This window comes from Carassius gibelio, chromosome B1, assembly GCF_023724105.1.
Source record: "Carassius gibelio isolate Cgi1373 ecotype wild population from Czech Republic chromosome B1, carGib1.2-hapl.c, whole genome shotgun sequence".
NCBI classification, from domain to species: domain Eukaryota; kingdom Metazoa; phylum Chordata; class Actinopteri; order Cypriniformes; family Cyprinidae; genus Carassius; species Carassius gibelio.
The window spans coordinates 1,780,597-1,800,464 of NC_068396.1; the positions used below are offsets into that span (position 1 = coordinate 1,780,597).

At 36.0% G+C, this 19,868-nt stretch overlaps 1 protein-coding gene across 1 annotated transcript in view; it reads right to left on the reverse strand.

The window, feature by feature from the left end:
* gpa33a (glycoprotein A33 (transmembrane), paralog a) overlaps positions 1-19,087 on the reverse strand; it is a 64,340-nt gene extending 45,253 nt beyond the window's left edge. Inside the window, exon 1 of the mRNA XM_052544977.1 lies at positions 18,937-19,087. Coding sequence (XP_052400937.1) covers positions 18,937-18,982 — 46 coding nt within the window. The 5' untranslated portion in view covers positions 18,983-19,087. The remainder of the gene's footprint in view (positions 1-18,936) is intronic.
* Positions 19,088-19,868: the final 781 nt, after the last annotated feature.

Genomic DNA, 19,868 nt, shown 5'->3' on the forward strand with positions numbered 1-19,868 from the left:
AGTACACATTTACAGCCTTTCACATTAAAACACTGCAGCGAAACGGCACAAAACAATTAGAATAATATATTAAATGGTTTTAAAGTCGTTTTGGCCACTGTCACGCTGGTCTTAGCTGGTTTCTAACTGAATCATCAGGCTGAACATCACAGCGAGCTCGCGACGTATTCCTCTGAACACTTGAAGTACACATTTACAGCCTTTCACATTAAAACACTGCAGCGAAACGGCACAAAACAATTTGAATAATATATTAAATGGTTTTAAAGTAGTTTTGTCCACTGTCACGCTGGTCTTAGCTGGTTTCTAACTGAATCATCAGGCGGAACGTCACAGTAAACTCGCGCTTCAGCCCCGCACTGCGGGAAACTGGACTGAGCAGCTGATGGCGCGTGTGCACGAGAGAGAGCCGCGCGTCAACACTGAACCGAGCTCTCGTTCAGGACGTTCACTTCCTCCTGGACCTGAACGAACAAATTCAAATCGCAGTTTAAATAAACAGAAAAAAGAGCGAAAAGCGAAAGAGCTCAATTCAGCAGCGCGGTGTTGTTCAGGGCAAGCAGAGACGCGTCTCAAAGTCTTCTTGCTTTTGTACCGACAACAAATACATACAAAATATGTCGAAATACCCGTGTTGGAAAGTGTGTTCGAATAAGTATGTGGTTATGTCTTAAGTGAAAGTAAAGAGTTGCAAAAAAAAATCGGATGTGTATGATCATAATGGATGCGTTTGTCTCTTAAAGGGACCGCGCCTAATTTACTAGCTCTGCTGTCAGAGTCTTTAATGTATGAAAATGAAAGTAAATCACTCACTGCTCTTGACTGATTTACCTTGTAGTACAAGAATTTATCCAAAGTCAATCCAAAAATCAGATAGAATTGTTTTACTAGTGGGTGCAGGCCACTAGTTCATTTATGTAAGTGAGTATGGCAAAATAGTGATCTGTGAAATATTATACCCACAAATTCTTAATACTGTAGGCTACCAGTGAAATTGATTAAAAAAATAATAATTAAGGACCTGCCCATGTTTTGCTTAAGTGTTTCTTTCTTTAATTGTTAATGCAACCTTTTCACACCACAGACTGAACCAAATTAAGCATTTCTTGCTTGGTAACTGTTCAACAAAGTATTGATAGTTGTGTAAATATTGTCATACTGACAGCTGTCTGAAGTTTTGGTTGATTCCATTACATATCTTTTTATCAAAGTTATCCGAAATTATCAATATGAATTTGTTCTGAGTTATTGTCATATATTATTACCAGTTTCTAAACTACAGCAAATAAACTGTGATTATGTGAGAAATGTTGAAGGTGTCTGAATACATTTTGGTTTGATTGTGTATTTTATCTTACAGTGAAGACTATGCAGTGCTATTTTAAATTAACATAAACAAACTTAAAAAAATGTAAACATTATGTAAATAGCACAAATAAATAAATAGAATGAACATACAGTACAAATTAAACAATTTTAAACAGTGTGTAACTGCATCATCTATACAAACCATTGTGCTTGGACCCCTTATGATCTCCTTGATTTAAAATGCATTGTTTCAGTTATCTTGTGTGTCGTTGCCCACAACGTGACGGTGGCAGGACTGTGAAATACATACACGAGAAAAATAGGCATGACTTATTTCACATCCAGCTAGACAACCCTGTCATAGCTGTTATCATAGCCCAGGCTTTTTATTAAAAAAAGAAAACAGCAAGGGAGCATGGAAAAAGACTGTTGCAGGTGTATTTTTTTTATGGCATTATTATTTGTATTAATTTTGCAGCGGGGCAACTCAATGTTGGGCACACAAGTACTTTGGCTCTTTTGCTCCATGGCCAAGATGGCCAAGCCAACATCAAAGTTAGTTCACTAACTTTTAATTCTAATTATGTTGGCTTGGCAACAAGCCAACATACTGTTATGCTATTTAAACTTATTTTTATTATGTTGGCTTGGCAACAAGCCAACATACTGTTATGCTATTTAAACTTATTTTTATTTTTATTATTATTATTCTTCTGAGAAAAAAATTCTGAACGCTACTCCTCCTAGGGCTTTAAAGCCACAAGCCCCAAACTCGGCAGACACCTGCGGGATAGAGGGGTGGTGTGTGCTATATCTTTTCAGAGTGATCAGACTTAAAGTTTTTTTTTTATTAATTTTTAAATGTAAAAAAAAAATAAAAAAATTGCGCCCCTACAGTTGCAATGACATTTAGGGGCGGAGTCGGGTTTCGTTTCACTTTTAAACTGGTTAAAAATACTGCTGCTCAGCCCAGGCTGTCTACACGGAGCCGAGAACTAGCGAATTCATTCTTATTTAAGACCTTTTAAAAACGCGATTACACGCAATCCACACGTTAGAACACACCAAGAGCTAAATTCAGATGTTTCTGAACTGTTTAAAGTAATAACATTATATATTCGCGGCAGCCAACTGCTCGCGAGCTGGCAATGTATTTCTCTGAACACTTGAAGTCCACAGAGAATTTACAGCCTTTCACATTAAAACACTGCAGCGAAACGGCACAAAACAATTTGAATAATATATTAAATGGTTTTAAAGTAGTTTTGGCCACTGTCACGCTGGTCTTAGCTGGTTTCTAACTGAATCATCAGGCGGAACGTCACAGTGAGCTCGCGCTTCAGCCCCGCGCTGCGGGAAACTGGACTGAGCAGCTGATGGCGCGTGTGCACGAGAGAGAGCCGCGCGTCAACACTGAACCGAGCTCTCGTTCAGGACGTTCACTTCCTCCTGGACCTGAACGAACAAATTCAAATCGCAGTTTAAATAAACAGAAAAAAGAGCGAAAAGCGAAAGAGCTCAATTCAGCAGCGCGGTGTTGTTCAGGGCAAGCAGAGACGCGTCTCAAAGTCTTCTTGCTTTTGTACCGACAACAAATACATACAAAATATGTCGAAATACCCGTGTTGGAAAGTGTGTTCGAATAAGTATGTGGTTATGTCTTAAGTGAAAGTAAAGAGTTGCAAAAAAAAAATCGGATGTGTATCATCATAATGGATGCGTTTGTCTCTTAAAGGGACCGCGCCTAATTTACTAGCTCTGCTGTCAGAGTCTTTAATGTATGAAAATGAAAGTAAATCACTCACTGCTCTTGACTGATTTACCTTGTAGTACAAGAATTTATCCAAAGTCAATCCAAAAATCAGATAGAATTGTTTTACTAGTGGGTGCAGGCCACTAGTTCATTTATGTAAGTGAGTATGGCAAAATAGTGATCTGTGAAATATTATACCCACAAATTCTTAATACTGTAGGCTACCAGTGAAATTGATTAAAAAAATAATAATTAAGGACCTGCCCATGTTTTGCTTAAGTGTTTCTTTCTTTAATTGTTAATGCAACCTTTTCACACCACAGACTGAACCAAATTAAGCATTTCTTGCTTGGTAACTGTTCAACAAAGTATTGATAGTTGTGTAAATATTGTCATACTGACAGCTGTCTGAAGTTTTGGTTGATTCCATTACATATCTTTTTATCAAAGTTATCCGAAATTATCAATATGAATTTGTTCTGAGTTATTGTCATATATTATTACCAGTTTCTAAACTACAGCAAATAAACTGTGATTATGTGAGAAATGTTGAAGGTGTCTGAATACATTTTGGTTTGATTGTGTATTTTATCTTACAGTGAAGACTATGCAGTGCTATTTTAAATTAACATAAACAAACTTAAAAAAATGTAAACATTATGTAAATAGCACAAATAAATAAATAGAATGAACATACAGTACAAATTAAACAATTTTAAACAGTGTGTAACTGCATCATCTATACAAACCATTGTGCTTGGACCCCTTATGATCTCCTTGATTTAAAATGCATTGTTTCAGTTATCTTGTGTGTCGTTGCCCACAACGTGACGGTGGCAGGACTGTGAAATACATACACGAGAAAAATAGGCATGACTTATTTCACATCCAGCTAGACAACCCTGTCATAGCTGTTATCATAGCCCAGGCTTTTTATTAAAAAAAGAAAACAGCAAGGGAGCATGGAAAAAGACTGTTGCAGGTGTATTTTTTTATGGCATTATTATGTGTATTAATTTTGCAGCGGGGCAACTCAATGTTGGCCACACAAGTACTTTGGCTCTTTTGCTCCATGGCCAAGATGGCCAAGCCAACATCAAAGTTAGTTCACTAACTTTTAATTCTAGTTTTTATTATTATTATTCTTCTGAGACAGAATTCTAAACGCTACTCCTCCTAGGGCTTTAAAGCCACAAGCCCCAAACTCGGCAGACACCTGCGGGATAGAGCGGTGGTGTGTGCTATATCTTTTCAGAGTGATCAGACTTAAAGTTTTTTTTTTATTAATTTTTAAATGTAAAAAAAAAAAAAAAAAAATTGCGCCCCTACAGTTGCAATGACATTTAGGGGCGGAGTCGGGTTTCGTTTCACTTTTAAACTGGTTAAAAATACTGCTGCTCAGCCCAGGCTGTCTACACGGAGCCGAGAACTAGCGAATTCATTCTTATTTAAGACCTTTTAAAACGGCGATTACACGCAATCCACACGTTAGAACACACCAAGAGCTAAATTCAGATGTTTCTGAACTGTTTAAAGTAATAACATTATATATTCGCGGCAGCCAACTGCTCGCGAGCTGGCGATGTATTTCTCTGAACACTTGAAGTCCACAGATAATTTACAGCCTTTCGCATTAAAACACTGCAGCGAAACGGCACAAAACAATTAGAATAATATATTATATGGTTTTAAAGTAGTTTTGGCCACTGTCACGCTGGTCTTAGCTGGTTTCTAACTGAATCATCAGGCTGAACGTCACAGATGAGCTCGGGATGTATTTCTCTGAACACTTGAAGTACACATTTACAGCCTTTCACATTAAAACACTGCAGCGAAACGGCACAAAACAATTAGAAGAATATATTACACATATGAAAATGAGTGTTTATATGTGCTTGTGAGATTTCTCTGTCAGGCTTAACGTCGCAGCAATTGCTCAGCGTTGCATAACATGGTAAAGCAGGGAGCTACACTGAGACCAAAAGGGTCGCATGCATCACTGATTATTTTTGTACCTACTTATGTGTTATGCTATGATTTAATATGACCATTTATTAAAACAGAAATGTGTATTTTAAGAATACGTTTTATAACGTGCTCCGAGCATTCAACACATCAAGTTGGCTTCAGCCCCGCGCTGCGGAAAACTTAACTGAGCAGCTGATGGCGCGTGTGCACGAGAGAGAGCCGCGCGTATCGCGGACAGGGACAGCAACACTGAACAGAGCTGTCGTTCAGGACGTTCACTTCCTCCTGGACCTGAACGAACAAATTCAAATCGCAGTTTAAATAAACAGAAAAAAGAGCGAAAAGCAAAAGAGCTCAATTCAGCAGCGCGGTGTTGTTCAGGGAGCAAGCAGAGACGCGTCTCAAAGTCTTCTTGCTTTTGTACCGACAACAAATACATACAAAATATGTCGAAATACCCGTGTTGGAAAGTGTGTTCGAATAAGTATGTGGTTATGTCTTAAGTGAAAGTAAAGATTTGCAAAAAAAAAATCGGATGTGTATCATCATAATGGATGCGTTTGTCTCTTAAAGGGACCGCGCCTAATTTACTAGCTCTGCTGTCAGAGTCTTTAATGTATGAAAATGAAAGTAAATCACTCACTGCTCTTGACTGAATTACCTTGTAGTACAAGAATTTATCCAAAGTCAATCCAAAAATAAGATAGAATTGTTTTACTAGTGGGTGCAGGCCACTAGTTAATTTATGTAAGTGAGTATGGCAAAATAGTGATCTGTGAAATATTATACCCACTAATTCTTCATACAGTAGGCTACCAGTGAAATTTATTTAAAAAAATAATAATTAAGGACCTGCCTATGTTTTGCTTAAGTGTTTCTTTCTTTAATTGTTAATGCAACCTTTTCACACCACAGACTGAACCAAATTAAGCATTTCTTGCTTGGTAACTGTTCAACAAAGTATTGATAGTTGTGTAAATATTGTCATACTGACAGTCTGAAGTTTTGGTTGATTCCATTACATATCTTTTTATCAAAGTTATCCGAAATTATCAAGATGAATTTGTTCTGAGTTATTGTCATATATTATTACCAGTTTCTAAACTACAGCAAATAAACTGTGATTATGTGAGAAATGTTGAAGGTGTCTGAATACATTTTGGTTTGATTGTGTATTTTATCTTACAGTGAAGACTATGCAGTGCTATTTTACATTAACAAAAACAAACTTAAAAAAAGTAAACATTATGTAAATAGCACAAATAAATAAATAGAATGAACATACAGTACAAATTAAACAATTTTAAACAGTGTGTAACTGCATCATCTATACAAACCATTGTGCTTGGACCCCTTATGATCTCCTTGATTTAAAATGCATTGTTTCAGTAATCTTGTGTGTCGTTGCCCACAACGCAACGGTGGCAGGACTGTGAAATACATACACGAGAAAAATAGGCTGACTTATTTCACATCCAGCTAGACAACCCTGTCATAGCTGTTATCATAGCCCAGGCTTTTTATTAAAAAGAGAAAACAGCAAGGGAGCATGGAAAAAGACTGTTGCAGGTGTATTTTTTTATGGCATTATTATGTGTATTAATTTTGCAGCGGGGCAACTCAATGTTGGGCACACAAGTACTTTGGCTCTTTTGCTCCATGGCCAAGATGGCCAAGCCAACATCAAAGTTAGTTCACTAACTTTTAATTCTAGTTATTATTATTCTTCTTAGACTAAATTATCAACTCTAACTCCTCCTAGAGCTTTAACTCTACAGACTCCAAACTCGGACCAGCTCTTCAGACTAATGTCGCCGGGTGTGCTATATCTTTTCTAACTGATCGGACTTATACTTTTCATAAAACTGAAGATTAAAAATCATAAAAATCCCATAGACTTGCATTGAAAAGCCTCTGCTCATCTGAACATTCCGTGAACTCCAACTGTCAAAAATTCAAATCTAAACACACTGAAGCCCATTAGACTCAATCAGACTAACCTATGTACTATTACTAACCCATTCAAACTCATTCAAACTCATCTATCTATCTATATTCAAACTCTATCTATCTATCTATCTATCTATCTATCTATCTATCTATCTATCTATCTATCAAACTCATCTATCTATATTAAAACTAATCTATCTATCTATCTATAATCAAACTCATCTATCTATAATCAAACTCATCTATCTATCTATCTATATTCAAACTCATCTATCTATCTATATTAAAACTAATCTATCTATCTATCTATCTATCTATCTATCTATCTATCAAACTTATCTATCTATATTAAAACTAATCTATCTATCTATCTATCTATCTATCATCAAACTCATCTATCTATATTAAAACTAATCTATCTATTTATCTATCTATCTATCTATCTATAATCAAACTCATCTATCTATCTATCTAAATTCAAACTCATCTATCTATCTATATTAAAACTAATCTATCTATCTATCTATCTATCTATCTATCTATCTATCTATCTATCTATCTATCTATCTATCTATCTATCTATCTATCTATCAAACTCATCTATCTATATTAAAACTAATCTATCTATCTATCTATCTATCTATCTATCAAACTCATCTATCTATCTATCTATCTATCTATCTATCTATCAAACTCATCTATCTATATTAAAACTAATCTATCTATCTATCTATCTATCTATCTATCTATCTATCTATCTATCTATCTATCTATCTATCTATCTATCTATCTATCAAACTCATCTATCTATAATCAAACTCATCTATCTATCTATCTATCTATCTATCTATCTATCTATCTATCTATCTATCTATCTATCTATAATCAAACTCATCTATCTATCTATCTATCTATCTATCTATCTATCTATCTATCTATCTATCTATCTATCTATCTATCTATCTATCTATCTATCTATCTATCTATAATCAAACTCATCTATCTATCTATCTATAATCAAACTCATCTATCTATCTATCTATCTATAATCAAACTCATCTATCTATCTATCTATAATCAAACTCATCTATCTATCTATCTATCTATCTATCTATCTATCTATCTATCTATCTATAATCAAACTCATCTATCTATCTATCTATAATCAAACTCATCTATCTATCTATATATCATTCTATCTATCTATCTTCAAACTCTATCTATCTATCTATCTATCTATCTATCTATCTATCTTCTGACTGTTTCTATCTATCTATCTATCTATCTATCTATCTATCTATCTATCTATCTATCTATCTATCTATCTATCCTAACAACATGCTAATCATGCTAAAATCATGCTAGCAACATGCTAATCATGCTAAAATCATGCTAGCAACATGCTAGTCGCATGCTAATCATGCTAAAATCATGCTAGCAACATGGTAATCATGCTAAAATCATGCTAGCAACATGCTAGTCGCATGCTAGTCATGCTAGAGACATGCTAGCAACATGCTAATCATGCTAAAATCATGCTAGCAACATGCTAGTCGCATGCTAATCATGCTAAAATCATGCTAGCAACATGCTAATCATGCTAAAATCATGCTAGCAACATGCTAGTCGCATGCTAATCATGCTAAAATCATGCTAGCAACATGCTTATCATGCTAAAATCATGCTAGCAACATGCTAGTCGCATGCTAGTCATGCTAGAGAAATCCTAGCAACATGCTAATCATGCTAAAATCATGCTAGCAACATGCTAGTCGCATGCTAATCATGCTAGAATCATGCTAGCAACATGCTAATCATGCTAAAATCATGCTAGCAACATGCTAGTCGCATGCTAATCATGCTAAAATCATGCTAGCAACATGCTAGTCGCATGCTAATCATGCTAAAATCATGCTAGCAACATGCTAGTCGCATGCTAATCATGCTAGCATCATGCTAGCAACATGCTAATCATGCTAAAATCATGCTAGCAACATGTTAGTCGCATGCTAATCATGCTAAAATCATGCTAGCAACATGCTAGTCGCATGCTAATCATGCTAAAATCATGCTAGCAACATGCTAATCATGCTAAAATCATGCTAGCAACATGCTAGCAACATGCTAACAACATGCTAATCATGCTAAAATCATGCTAGCAACATGCTAATCATGCTAAAATCATGCTAGCAACATGCTAGTCGCATGCTAATCATGCTAAAATCATGCTAGCAACATGTTAGTCGCATGCTAATCATGCTAAAATCATGCTAGCAACATGCTAGTCGCTAGTCGCATGCTAATCATGCTAAAATCATGCTAGCAACATGCTAGTCGCTAGTCGCATGCTAATCATGCTAAAATCATGCTAGCAACATGGTAATGTTAGATGTTTATCTCTCTATCCATCTATATTAAAACTAATCTATCTATCTATCTATCTATCTATCTATCTTCAAACACTATCTTCAAACTCTATCTATCTACCTATCTATCTTCAAACTTTATCTATCTATCTATCTATATTCAAACTCTATCTATCTATCTATCTATCTATCTATCTATCTATCTATCTTCAAACTCTATCTATCTATCTATCTCAGACTGAAAACCGTCAAACTTAAAACTTTTTAAACTTCTTAAACTTTTCAAACTTTTCAAACTTTTCAGACTTTCTGGTCAGGCTTTCTCAAGCCAACTTAAAGTTTGTCTTGACGAACTTTTTTATCTAGTTATGTTGGCTTGGCAACAAGCCAACATACTGTTATGCTATTTAAACTTCTTCTTCTTCTTTTTCTTATTATTATTTTTCTGACAGAAATTCTGAACGCTACTCCTCCTAGGGCTTTAAAGCCACAAGCCCCAAACTCGGCAGACACCTGCGGGATAGAGCGGTGGTGTGTGCTATATCTTTTCAGACTGATCAGACTTAAAGTTTTTTATTTATTAATTTTTAAATGTCAAAATTCATTACCCATAGACTTACATTGTCTGAGAAAAATTGCGCCCCTACAGTTGCAATGACATTTAGGGAAGGGGAGCAGTCAGACGAGAGAAGAATCACTGCTGCTCAGCTCAGGCTGTCTACACGGAGCCGACAACAAGCGAATTCATTCCTATTTAAGACATTTTAAAAACGCTATTGCACGCAATCCACACGTTAGAACACACCAAGAGCTAAATTGAGATGTTTCTGAAATGTTTAAAGTAATAACATGATATATTCGCGGCAGCCAACTGCTCGCGAGCTGGCGATGTATTTCTCTGAACACTTGAAGTCCACAGAGAATTTACAGCCTTTCACATTAAAACACTGCAGCGAAACGGCACAAAACAATTAGAATAATATATTAAATGGTTTTAAAGTAGTTTTGGCCACTGTCACGCTGGTCTTAGCTGGTTTCTAACTGAATCATCAGGCTGAACATCACAGATGAGCTCCGCGATGTATTTCTCTGAACACTTGAAGTACACATTTACAGCCTTTCACATTAAAACACTGCAGCGAAACGGCACAAAACAATTTGAATAATATATTAAATGGTTTTAAAGTAGTTTTGTCCACTGTCACGCTGGTCTTAGCTGGTTTCTAACTGAATCATCAGGCGGAACGTCACAGTAAACTCGCGCTTCAGCCCCGCACTGCGGGAAACTGGACTGAGCAGCTGATGGCGCGTGTGCACGAGAGAGAGCCGCGCGTCAACACTGAACCGAGCTCTCGTTCAGGACGTTCACTTCCTCCTGGACCTGAACGAACAAATTCAAATCGCAGTTTAAATAAACAGAAAAAAGAGCGAAAAGCGAAAGAGCTCAATTCAGCAGCGCGGTGTTGTTCAGGGAGCAAGCAGAGACGCGTCTCAAAGTCTTCTTGCTTTTGTACCGACAACACATACATACAAAATATGTCGAAATACCCGTGTTGGAAAGTGTGTTCGAATAAGTATGTGGTTATGTCTTAAGTGAAAGTAAAGAGTTGCAAAAAAAAATCGGATGTGTATCATCATAATGGATGCGTTTGTCTCTTAAAGGGACCGCGCCTAATTTACTAGCTCTGCTGTCAGAGTCTTTAATGTATGAAAATGAAAGTAAATCACTCACTGCTCTTGACTGATTTACCTTGTAGTACAAGAATTTATCCAAAGTCAATCCAAAAATCAGATAGAATTGTTTTACTAGTGGGTGCAGGCCACTAGTTCATTTATGTAAGTGAGTATGGCAAAATAGTGATCTGTGAAATATTATACCCACAAATTCTTAATACTGTAGGCTACCAGTGAAATTGATTAAAAAAATAATAATTAAGGACCTGCCCATGTTTTGCTTAAGTGTTTCTTTCTTTAATTGTTAATGCAACCTTTTCACACCACAGACTGAACCAAATTAAGCATTTCTTGCTTGGTAACTGTTCAACAAAGTATTGATAGTTGTGTAAATATTGTCATACTGACAGCTGTCTGAAGTTTTGGTTGATTCCATTAGATATCTTTTTATCAAAGTTATCCGAAATTATCAATATGAATTTGTTTTGAGTTATTGTCATATATTATTACCAGTTTCTAAACTACAGCAAATAAACTGTGATTATGTGAGAAATGTTGAAGGTGTCTGAATACATTTTGGTTTGATTGTTTATTTTATCTTACCGTGAAGACTATGCAGTGCTATTTTAAATTAACATAAACAAACTTAAAAAAATGTAAACATTATGTAAATAGCACAAATAAATAAATAGAATGAACATACAGTACAAATTAAACAATTTTAAACAGTGTGTAACTGCATCATCTATACAAACCATTGTGCTTGGACCCCTTATGATCTCCTTGATTTAAAATGCATTGTTTCAGTTATCTTGTGTGTCGTTGCCCACAACGTGACGGTGGCAGGACTGTGAAATACATACACGAGAAAAATAGGCATGACTTATGTCACATCCAGCTAGACAACCCTGTCATAGCTGTTATCATAGCCCAGGCTTTTTATTAAAAAAAGAAAACAGCAAGGGAGCATGGAAAAAGACTGTTGCAGGTGTATTTTTTTTATGGCATTATTATTTGTATTAATTTTGCAGCGGGGCAACTCAATGTTGGGCACACAAGTACTTTGGCTCTTTTGCTCCATGGCCAAGATGGCCAAGCCAACATCAAAGTTAGTTCACTAACTTTTAATTCTAGTTATTATTATTCTTCTGAGACAAAATTATCAACTCTAACTCCTCCTAGAGCTTTAACTCTACAGACTCCAAACTCGGACCAGCTCTTCAGACTGATCTCGCCGGGTGTGCTATATCTTTTCTAACTGATCGGACTTACGGTTTTCATAAAAATAACGATTAAATATCATAAAAATCCCATAGACTTACATTGAAAAGCCTCTGCTCAACTGAACATTCAGTCAAACTCCAACTGTCAAAAATTCAAATCTAAACACACTGAAGCCCATTAGACTCAATCAGACTAACCTATGTACTATTACTAACCCATTCAAACTCATTCAAACTCATCTATCTATCTATCTATCTATCTATCTATCTATCTATCTATCTATCTATCTATCTATCTATCTATCTATCTATCTATCTATCTATCTATATTCAAACTCATCTATCTATCTATCTATCTATCTATAATCATCTAACTCTATCTTTCTTCTGACTCTATCTATCTATCTATCTATCTATCTATCTATCTATCTATCTATCTATCTATATTCAAACTCATCTATCTATCTATCTATCTATCTATAATCATCTAACTCTATCTTTCTTCTGACTCTATCTATCTATCTATCTATCTATCTATCTATCTATCTATCTATCTATCTATCTATCTATCTATCTATCTATCTATCTATCTATCTATATTCAAACTCATCTATCTATCTATCTATCTATCTATCTACTAACTGTTTCTATCTATCTATCTATCATCAAACTCATCTATCTATCTATAATCAAACTCATCTATCTATCTATCTATCTATCTATCTATCTATCTATCTATCTATCTATCTATCTATCTATCTATCTATCTATCTATCTATAATCAAACTCATCTATCTATAATCAAGCTCATCTATCTATCTATCTATCTATCTATCTATCTATCTATCTATCTATCTATCTATCTATCTATCTATAATCAAACTCATCTATCTATCTATATATCTTTCTATCTATCTATCTTCAAACTCATCTATCTATCTATCTATAATCAAACTCATCTATCTATCTATCTATCTATCTATAATCAAACTCATCTATCTATCTATCTATAATCAAACTCATCTATCTATCTATCTATCTATCTATCTATCTATCTATCTATCTATCTATCTATCTATCTATCTATCTATCTATCTATCTATCTATCTATAATCAAACTCATCTATCTATCTATCTATAATCAAACTCATCTATCTATCTATCTATCTATAATCAAACTCATCTATCTATCTATCTATCTATAATCAAACTCATCTATCTATCTATCTATCTATCTATCTATCTATCTATCTATCTATCTATCTATCTATCTATCTATCTATCTATAATCAAACTCATCTATCTATCTATCTATAATCAAACTCATCTATCTATCTATATATCTTTCTATCTATCTATCTTCAAACTCTATCTATCTATCTATCTATATATCTATCTTCTGACTCCTTCTATCTATCTATCTATCTATCTATCTATCTATCTATCTATCTATCTATCTATCTATCTATCTATCTATCTATCTATCTATCTATCTATCTATCTTCTGACTGTTTCTATCTATCTATCTATCTATCTATCTATCTATCTATCTATCTATCTATCTATCTATCTATCTATCTATCTATCTATCCTAACAACATGCTAATCATGCTAAAATCATGCTAGCAACATGCTAATCATAATAAAATCATGCTAGCAACATGCTAGTCGCATGCTAATCATGCTAAAATCATGCTAGCAACATGGTAATCATGCTAAAATCATGCTAGCAACATGCTAGTCGCATGCTAGTCATGCTAGAGACATGCTAGCAACATGCTAATCATGCTAAAATCATGCTAGCAACATGCTAGTCGCATGCTAATCATGCTAAAATCATGCTAGCAACATGCTAATCATGCTAAAATCATGCTAGCAACATACTAGTCGCATGCTAATCATGCTAAAATCATGCTAGCAACATGCTAATCATGCTAATATCATGCTAGCAACATGCTAGTCGCATGCTAGTCATGCTAGAGACATGCTAGCAACATGCTAATCATGCTAAAGTCATGCTAGCAACATGCTAGTCGCATGCTAATCATGCTAGAATCATGCTAGCAACATGCTAATCATGCTAAAATCATGCTAGCAACATGCTAGTCGCATGCTAATCATGCTAAAATCATGCTAGCAACATGCTAGTCGCATGCTAATCATGCTAAAATCATGCTAGCAACATGCTAATCATGCTAAAATCATGCTAGCAACATGCTAGTCGCATGCTAATCATGCTAAAATCATGCTAGCAACATGCTAATCATGCTAAAATCATGCTAGCAACATGTTAGTCGCATGCTAATCATGCTAAAATCATGCTAGCAACATGCTAGTCGCATGCTAATCATGCTAAAATCATGCTAGCAACATGCTAATCATGCTAAAATCATGCTAGCAACATGCTAGCAACATGCTAATCATGCTAAAATCATGCTAGCAACATGCTAATCATGCTAAAATCATGCTAGCAACATGCTAGTCGCATGCTAATCATGCTAAAATCATGCTAGCAACATGCTAATCATGCTAAAATCATGCTAGCAACATGTTAGTTGCATGCTAATCATGCTAAAATCATGCTAGCAACATGCTAGTCGCATGTTAATCATGCTAAAATCATGCTAGCAACATGGTAATCATGCTAAAATCATGCTAGCAACATGCTAGTCGCATGCTAATCATGCTAAAATCATACTAGCAACATGTTAATCATGCTAAAATCATGCTAGCAACATGCTAGTCGCATGTTAGAAACATGCTTATCATGCTAACAACATGCTAGCGACATGCTAGTAACTTGCTAATCATGCTAGCGACATGCTAGTAACTTGCTAATAATGCTAACGACATGGCTAGTCACTTGCTAACTATGCTAGCGACATGCTAGCAACATGCTAATCATGCTAGAAACATGTTAATCATGCTAGCAACATGTTAGTCGAATGCTAATCATGCTAAAATCATGCTAGCAACATGCTAATCATGCTAAAATCATGCTAGCAACATGATAGTCGCATGCTAAACATGCTAGAAACATGTTAGAGACATGCTAGTAATTTGCTAATCATGCTAGCGACATGGCTAGTCACTTGCTAATTATGCTAGCGACATGCTAGATACCTTGCTAATCATGCTAAGTACATGCTTGTCACATGGTAGTCACTTGCTTGTAATGCTAGCAATATGTTAATCACTGTCATTTTAATACTTCTTAAACTTTTTAATCTTTTTAAACTTTTTAAACTTTTCACATTTTCAAACTTTTCAAACTTTTCAAACTTTCTGGTCAGGCTTTCTCAAGCCAACTTAAAGTTTGTCTTGACGAACTTTTTTATCTAGTTTTGTATAGTATTTTAAAATGTAACGCCAGTACGCCATATTAAGTTAATTGCCTGCGAGCTTCTCCTCCTGTCTGTACGGTAATGCGACAGAGAGTCGAATGGTTATGACGCAATTGTTTTTAAAAAACTGTTTCTACGGGGCCATAATGTAACATAGAAGGTAATGGAGCCCTTTATACATTGTCGTGTATCTTTAGAAATAAATAATGGACAAACGGAGTCTTTAAATGCCTCAGATGTAAAGTTATTCGCTGTCAAAGTGACGCCAAAATGAATGCAAAGTCAATGGGAAAGCTCGTCCAATTGTCTATATAACCTATGTTATTCTGTGGGCACCACTTAGACATCCAGCCATTGAGTGATGACAATCTGCTATGCATCTCATCACCACGGTAAGCAGGGAGGGGACCAGAGCATATTACAGTGTCTGACATCGTGCTTGCAAGTTCACACACCTCTTTAAAGTTATTTTTAGTGATCTCTGACTGGCGAAGTCGAACATCATTAGCGCTGGCATGAATAACTGTATTTACGTTTAGCATTAGCCAGCACTTTTAAATTAGCCAAGATGTCAGGCGCTCTGGCTCCCGGTAAACATTTGACTATGGTGGCTGGTGTCTCTATATTCACGTTCCGTACAATAGAATCACCAATAACTAGAGCACTTTCATCAGGTTTCTCAGTGGGTGCATCACTGAGTGGGGAGAACCTGTTTAATGTTTTGATCGGAACAGAAGAGCGGTGTTTTGACCCACGACTACGCTGCCTCACCGTCACCCAGTTGCCCTGCTGCAGGGGCTCTGCTGGAACCGGACAATGTACAGGAATCCCTGAGCTAGACGCATCCAAAGCTGTATCTAGAGCCCTAACATTCTTACTGTCCTCAATTAAAGTTTGGATGCGTGTCTCTAATTCTGAAATCTTCTCTGTCAGCCTAACTATTTCCCTGCATTTATCACATGTGAATCCCTCATCAGCGACAGAGATAGATAAACTGTACATGTGGCAAGAGGTGCAAATAACGATAGCAGGAGAAGCCATTACTCACTAAAATAAAAGTGAATGATCTAAATTAATCTGATAAGACTGATCGATAATGTCAGAAATATGGTGTGAATTAAGTTATATTTTATCACTTTAACAACAGAGAGCGATAGCAAGATAAAAAAAAAGAAACACAGAGCTAAGATCAGCTACAGCAAGGCCAGCAGGAATTAGAGAAAACACTGTCCAACAGCGACACCCGCAGTCAGGGAGGATTACTGAACAGATGAACAGATTCAATGTACACTCATCAAATGACGACAGAACTGCATTGTATGTTTACAGTTTCTTGTTAGATTTATTTATGATGAAGAGATAAAGAGTGTGAGTGTGAGCACGGTAAAAGGAGAGGAAAGTGTGTTTTACTGACATGAAGCCTAACAACATCTCATCAGACCGTAGTTCACTGTTGTTCTACTGAAGCTCGTTTGACTGATGCTGAGGCCAAGCTGAAGTAAAGAAGTCATAAAGAGATGCAGTGGATACGCTCCTTGCATTTCTTGGTTTTTAGTGGATGTCAGCAGGGATATATGTGCCAGCACCAGTGGTGTTAGTTAGGGATTCTCCTGTACTGAATGATTACCGTGATGAATGTGTCTGTTTTATTACCTCTGGATCATCCTTGTTGTCCGGATCTGCCGTCCATGATATGGATGTGATGGTTGTACTCGGTGTGAAAACACAGGGAATCACTGCTTTATCTCCCCTCGCAACCTTATATACTTGATTTGGGATGGTTACAGTCATGCCTGAAGTCATTTGAACCCCTGAAACACAAAACATTTGAATATAAAGCACTTTATGAATGTTTAAATGTTTTAAAAATAAGTCTCTTCTGCTCACCAAGGCTGCATTTATTTGATCAAAGAAAAAAAGGAAAATTGTGAAATATACTGGTAAACTTATGTGAAATATACTTTGGTAAATAGATGTGATAGATTACTTTAAGGATAATATGATTATTTGATTAATTGAAAGAAAGCAATCAGAAATGTTTCTTAAGCACCTAATCAGCAGATTACAATAATTTCTGAAGATCATGTGACACTGAAGACTGGAGGAATGATGCTGAAAATACATATTTGATTGCAGGAATAATTACACTTTAAAAGATATTCACATAGAAAACAGCTATCTTAAATTATAATAATATTTCACAGTTTTTACAGCATTTTTGATCAAATAAATGCAGTCATGCGGAGCAGAAGACTTCTTTCAGAAAACTTTAACCTGTACTCTTACCATCAGAAAACATACAAAGATTTGTAAACAATAATGACGAAAATATCTATGAATTACATATATTTTACTGCTCAAATGTTTTGAGTTAATGGAGTTCTGGGAGTGAGATTAGTGATCTGTGTTTGGGGCGTTGGCTCGGAGCCGTCGCTGTGACACGGCCTACAGCCAAAACTACAGGATTACCATCCCATAACTGAGACTCAGGTGGAAAACTACTGTCTGTGACGTTAGTGTGTAAGAAATATTTCATTAGTTCCATTCATTCTGAACTTGTCTGTTCAGAAGCATTTGAAGTGACCCAGAGAACTCAGAAAGTGCTTCCTGGCAGAGACGGACAGAGTACACAGCTTCATCACTTGAGTAAAAATACAGGTATCCCTTGCTAAATTTTAATCAAGTACAAATAAAAGTACTACAGTCAGATGTCTACTTAAGGAAAAGTACTAAAGTACTTGTTTTTAAAAGTACTTGAGTATCAAGTACAAGAGTACATTTTCTAAATATTGCATTACTACTGCCACAGTGCTTACATTTATGCACAGAAACGTCCTACATGGAGTTAAGAAAAATGTTAATGCCTTGGAGAATCTAAAAGGAACTGAAAGTAAAATCAGGTAATTTTCATCTTTTTAACATTTTGCTTTATTTAACATTTCTCACTTGCCCACAAGGCAAAAGCACAATGGCAACGCTGCTAGAGTTTTAATGGATTTTTTGCACCCACATTTGAACCTGACTGTGTTAAACACACTGCATACTCAAAAACATCAAAGCAAATGCCCAGCTTACATTAATGTGTAATGTCAGAAAAGATATTGTGTGTACATGTGAGTTTCTCTGTTTTCTTCATCGATCAAATCAATAAACCCAAACCAGCAAAGAAGGCAATATAGCAATGTTCTGACACACCTCTGAACCTGCAAAATCCAATCACGTTTGAGAGGGAAACAACAAATTGAGGGTTTCCGAGATACAGTCATGGATAGAAATGTAGCGGAGGTGTTTCACCTACAACGGATGAGGAACACACACATTCACATTCACACAGATTAAAGCTTACTTACCAGCAAAGAGCAGACATAAGCCAAATATTCCCAGTGTTCCTGCCATCTCTGTGAGCGTCCAGCAGCGTCTCCGGTATGAAGGGAACTGAAAGTGTTGAAGACACTGAAACTCACTCTCTGAGCCAATGAGATCCAGGAAATGAAGGGCAATGCCCCGTCTGAGGTCAAATCCCTGTTGCTCTCGTGTCTCACAGTTTCCTGTTTAAGAAACCACACAGAGACCACAGTCACATGAGTCTGTGTTATACTTATTGTAAAACTGCATTTTTCCTTCTCAAAAATATATCTAAATTACGGCCTATGCTCTCAATGTCAAATGCAGAAATGTTAATCCATGCATTTATGACCTCAAGGTTAGATTATTGTAATGCTTTATTGGGTGGTTGTTCTGCACGCTTGGTAAACAAACTACAGCTAGTCCAAAATGCAGCAGCAAGAGTTCTTACTAGAACCAGGAAGTATGACCATATTAGCCCGGTCCTGTCCACACTGCACTGGCTCCCTATCAAACATCGTATAGATTTTAAAATATTGCTTATTACTTATAAAGCCCTGAATGGTTTAGCACCTCAGTATTTGAATGAGCTCCTTTTACATTATACTCCTCTACGTCCGCTACGTTCTCAAAACTCAGGCAATTTGATAATACCTAGAATATCAAAATCAACTGCGGGCGGCAGATCCTTTTCCTATTTGGCGCCTAAACTCTGGAATAACCTACCTAACATTGTTCGGGAGGCAGACACACTCTTGCAGTTTAAATCTAGATTAAAGACCCATCTCTCTAACCTGGCTTACACATAACATACTAATATGCTTTTAATATCCAAATCCGTTAAAGGATTTTTAGGCTGCATTAATTAGGTAAACCGGAACCGGAAACACTTCCCATAACACCCGATGTACTTGCTACATCATTAGAAGAATGGCAT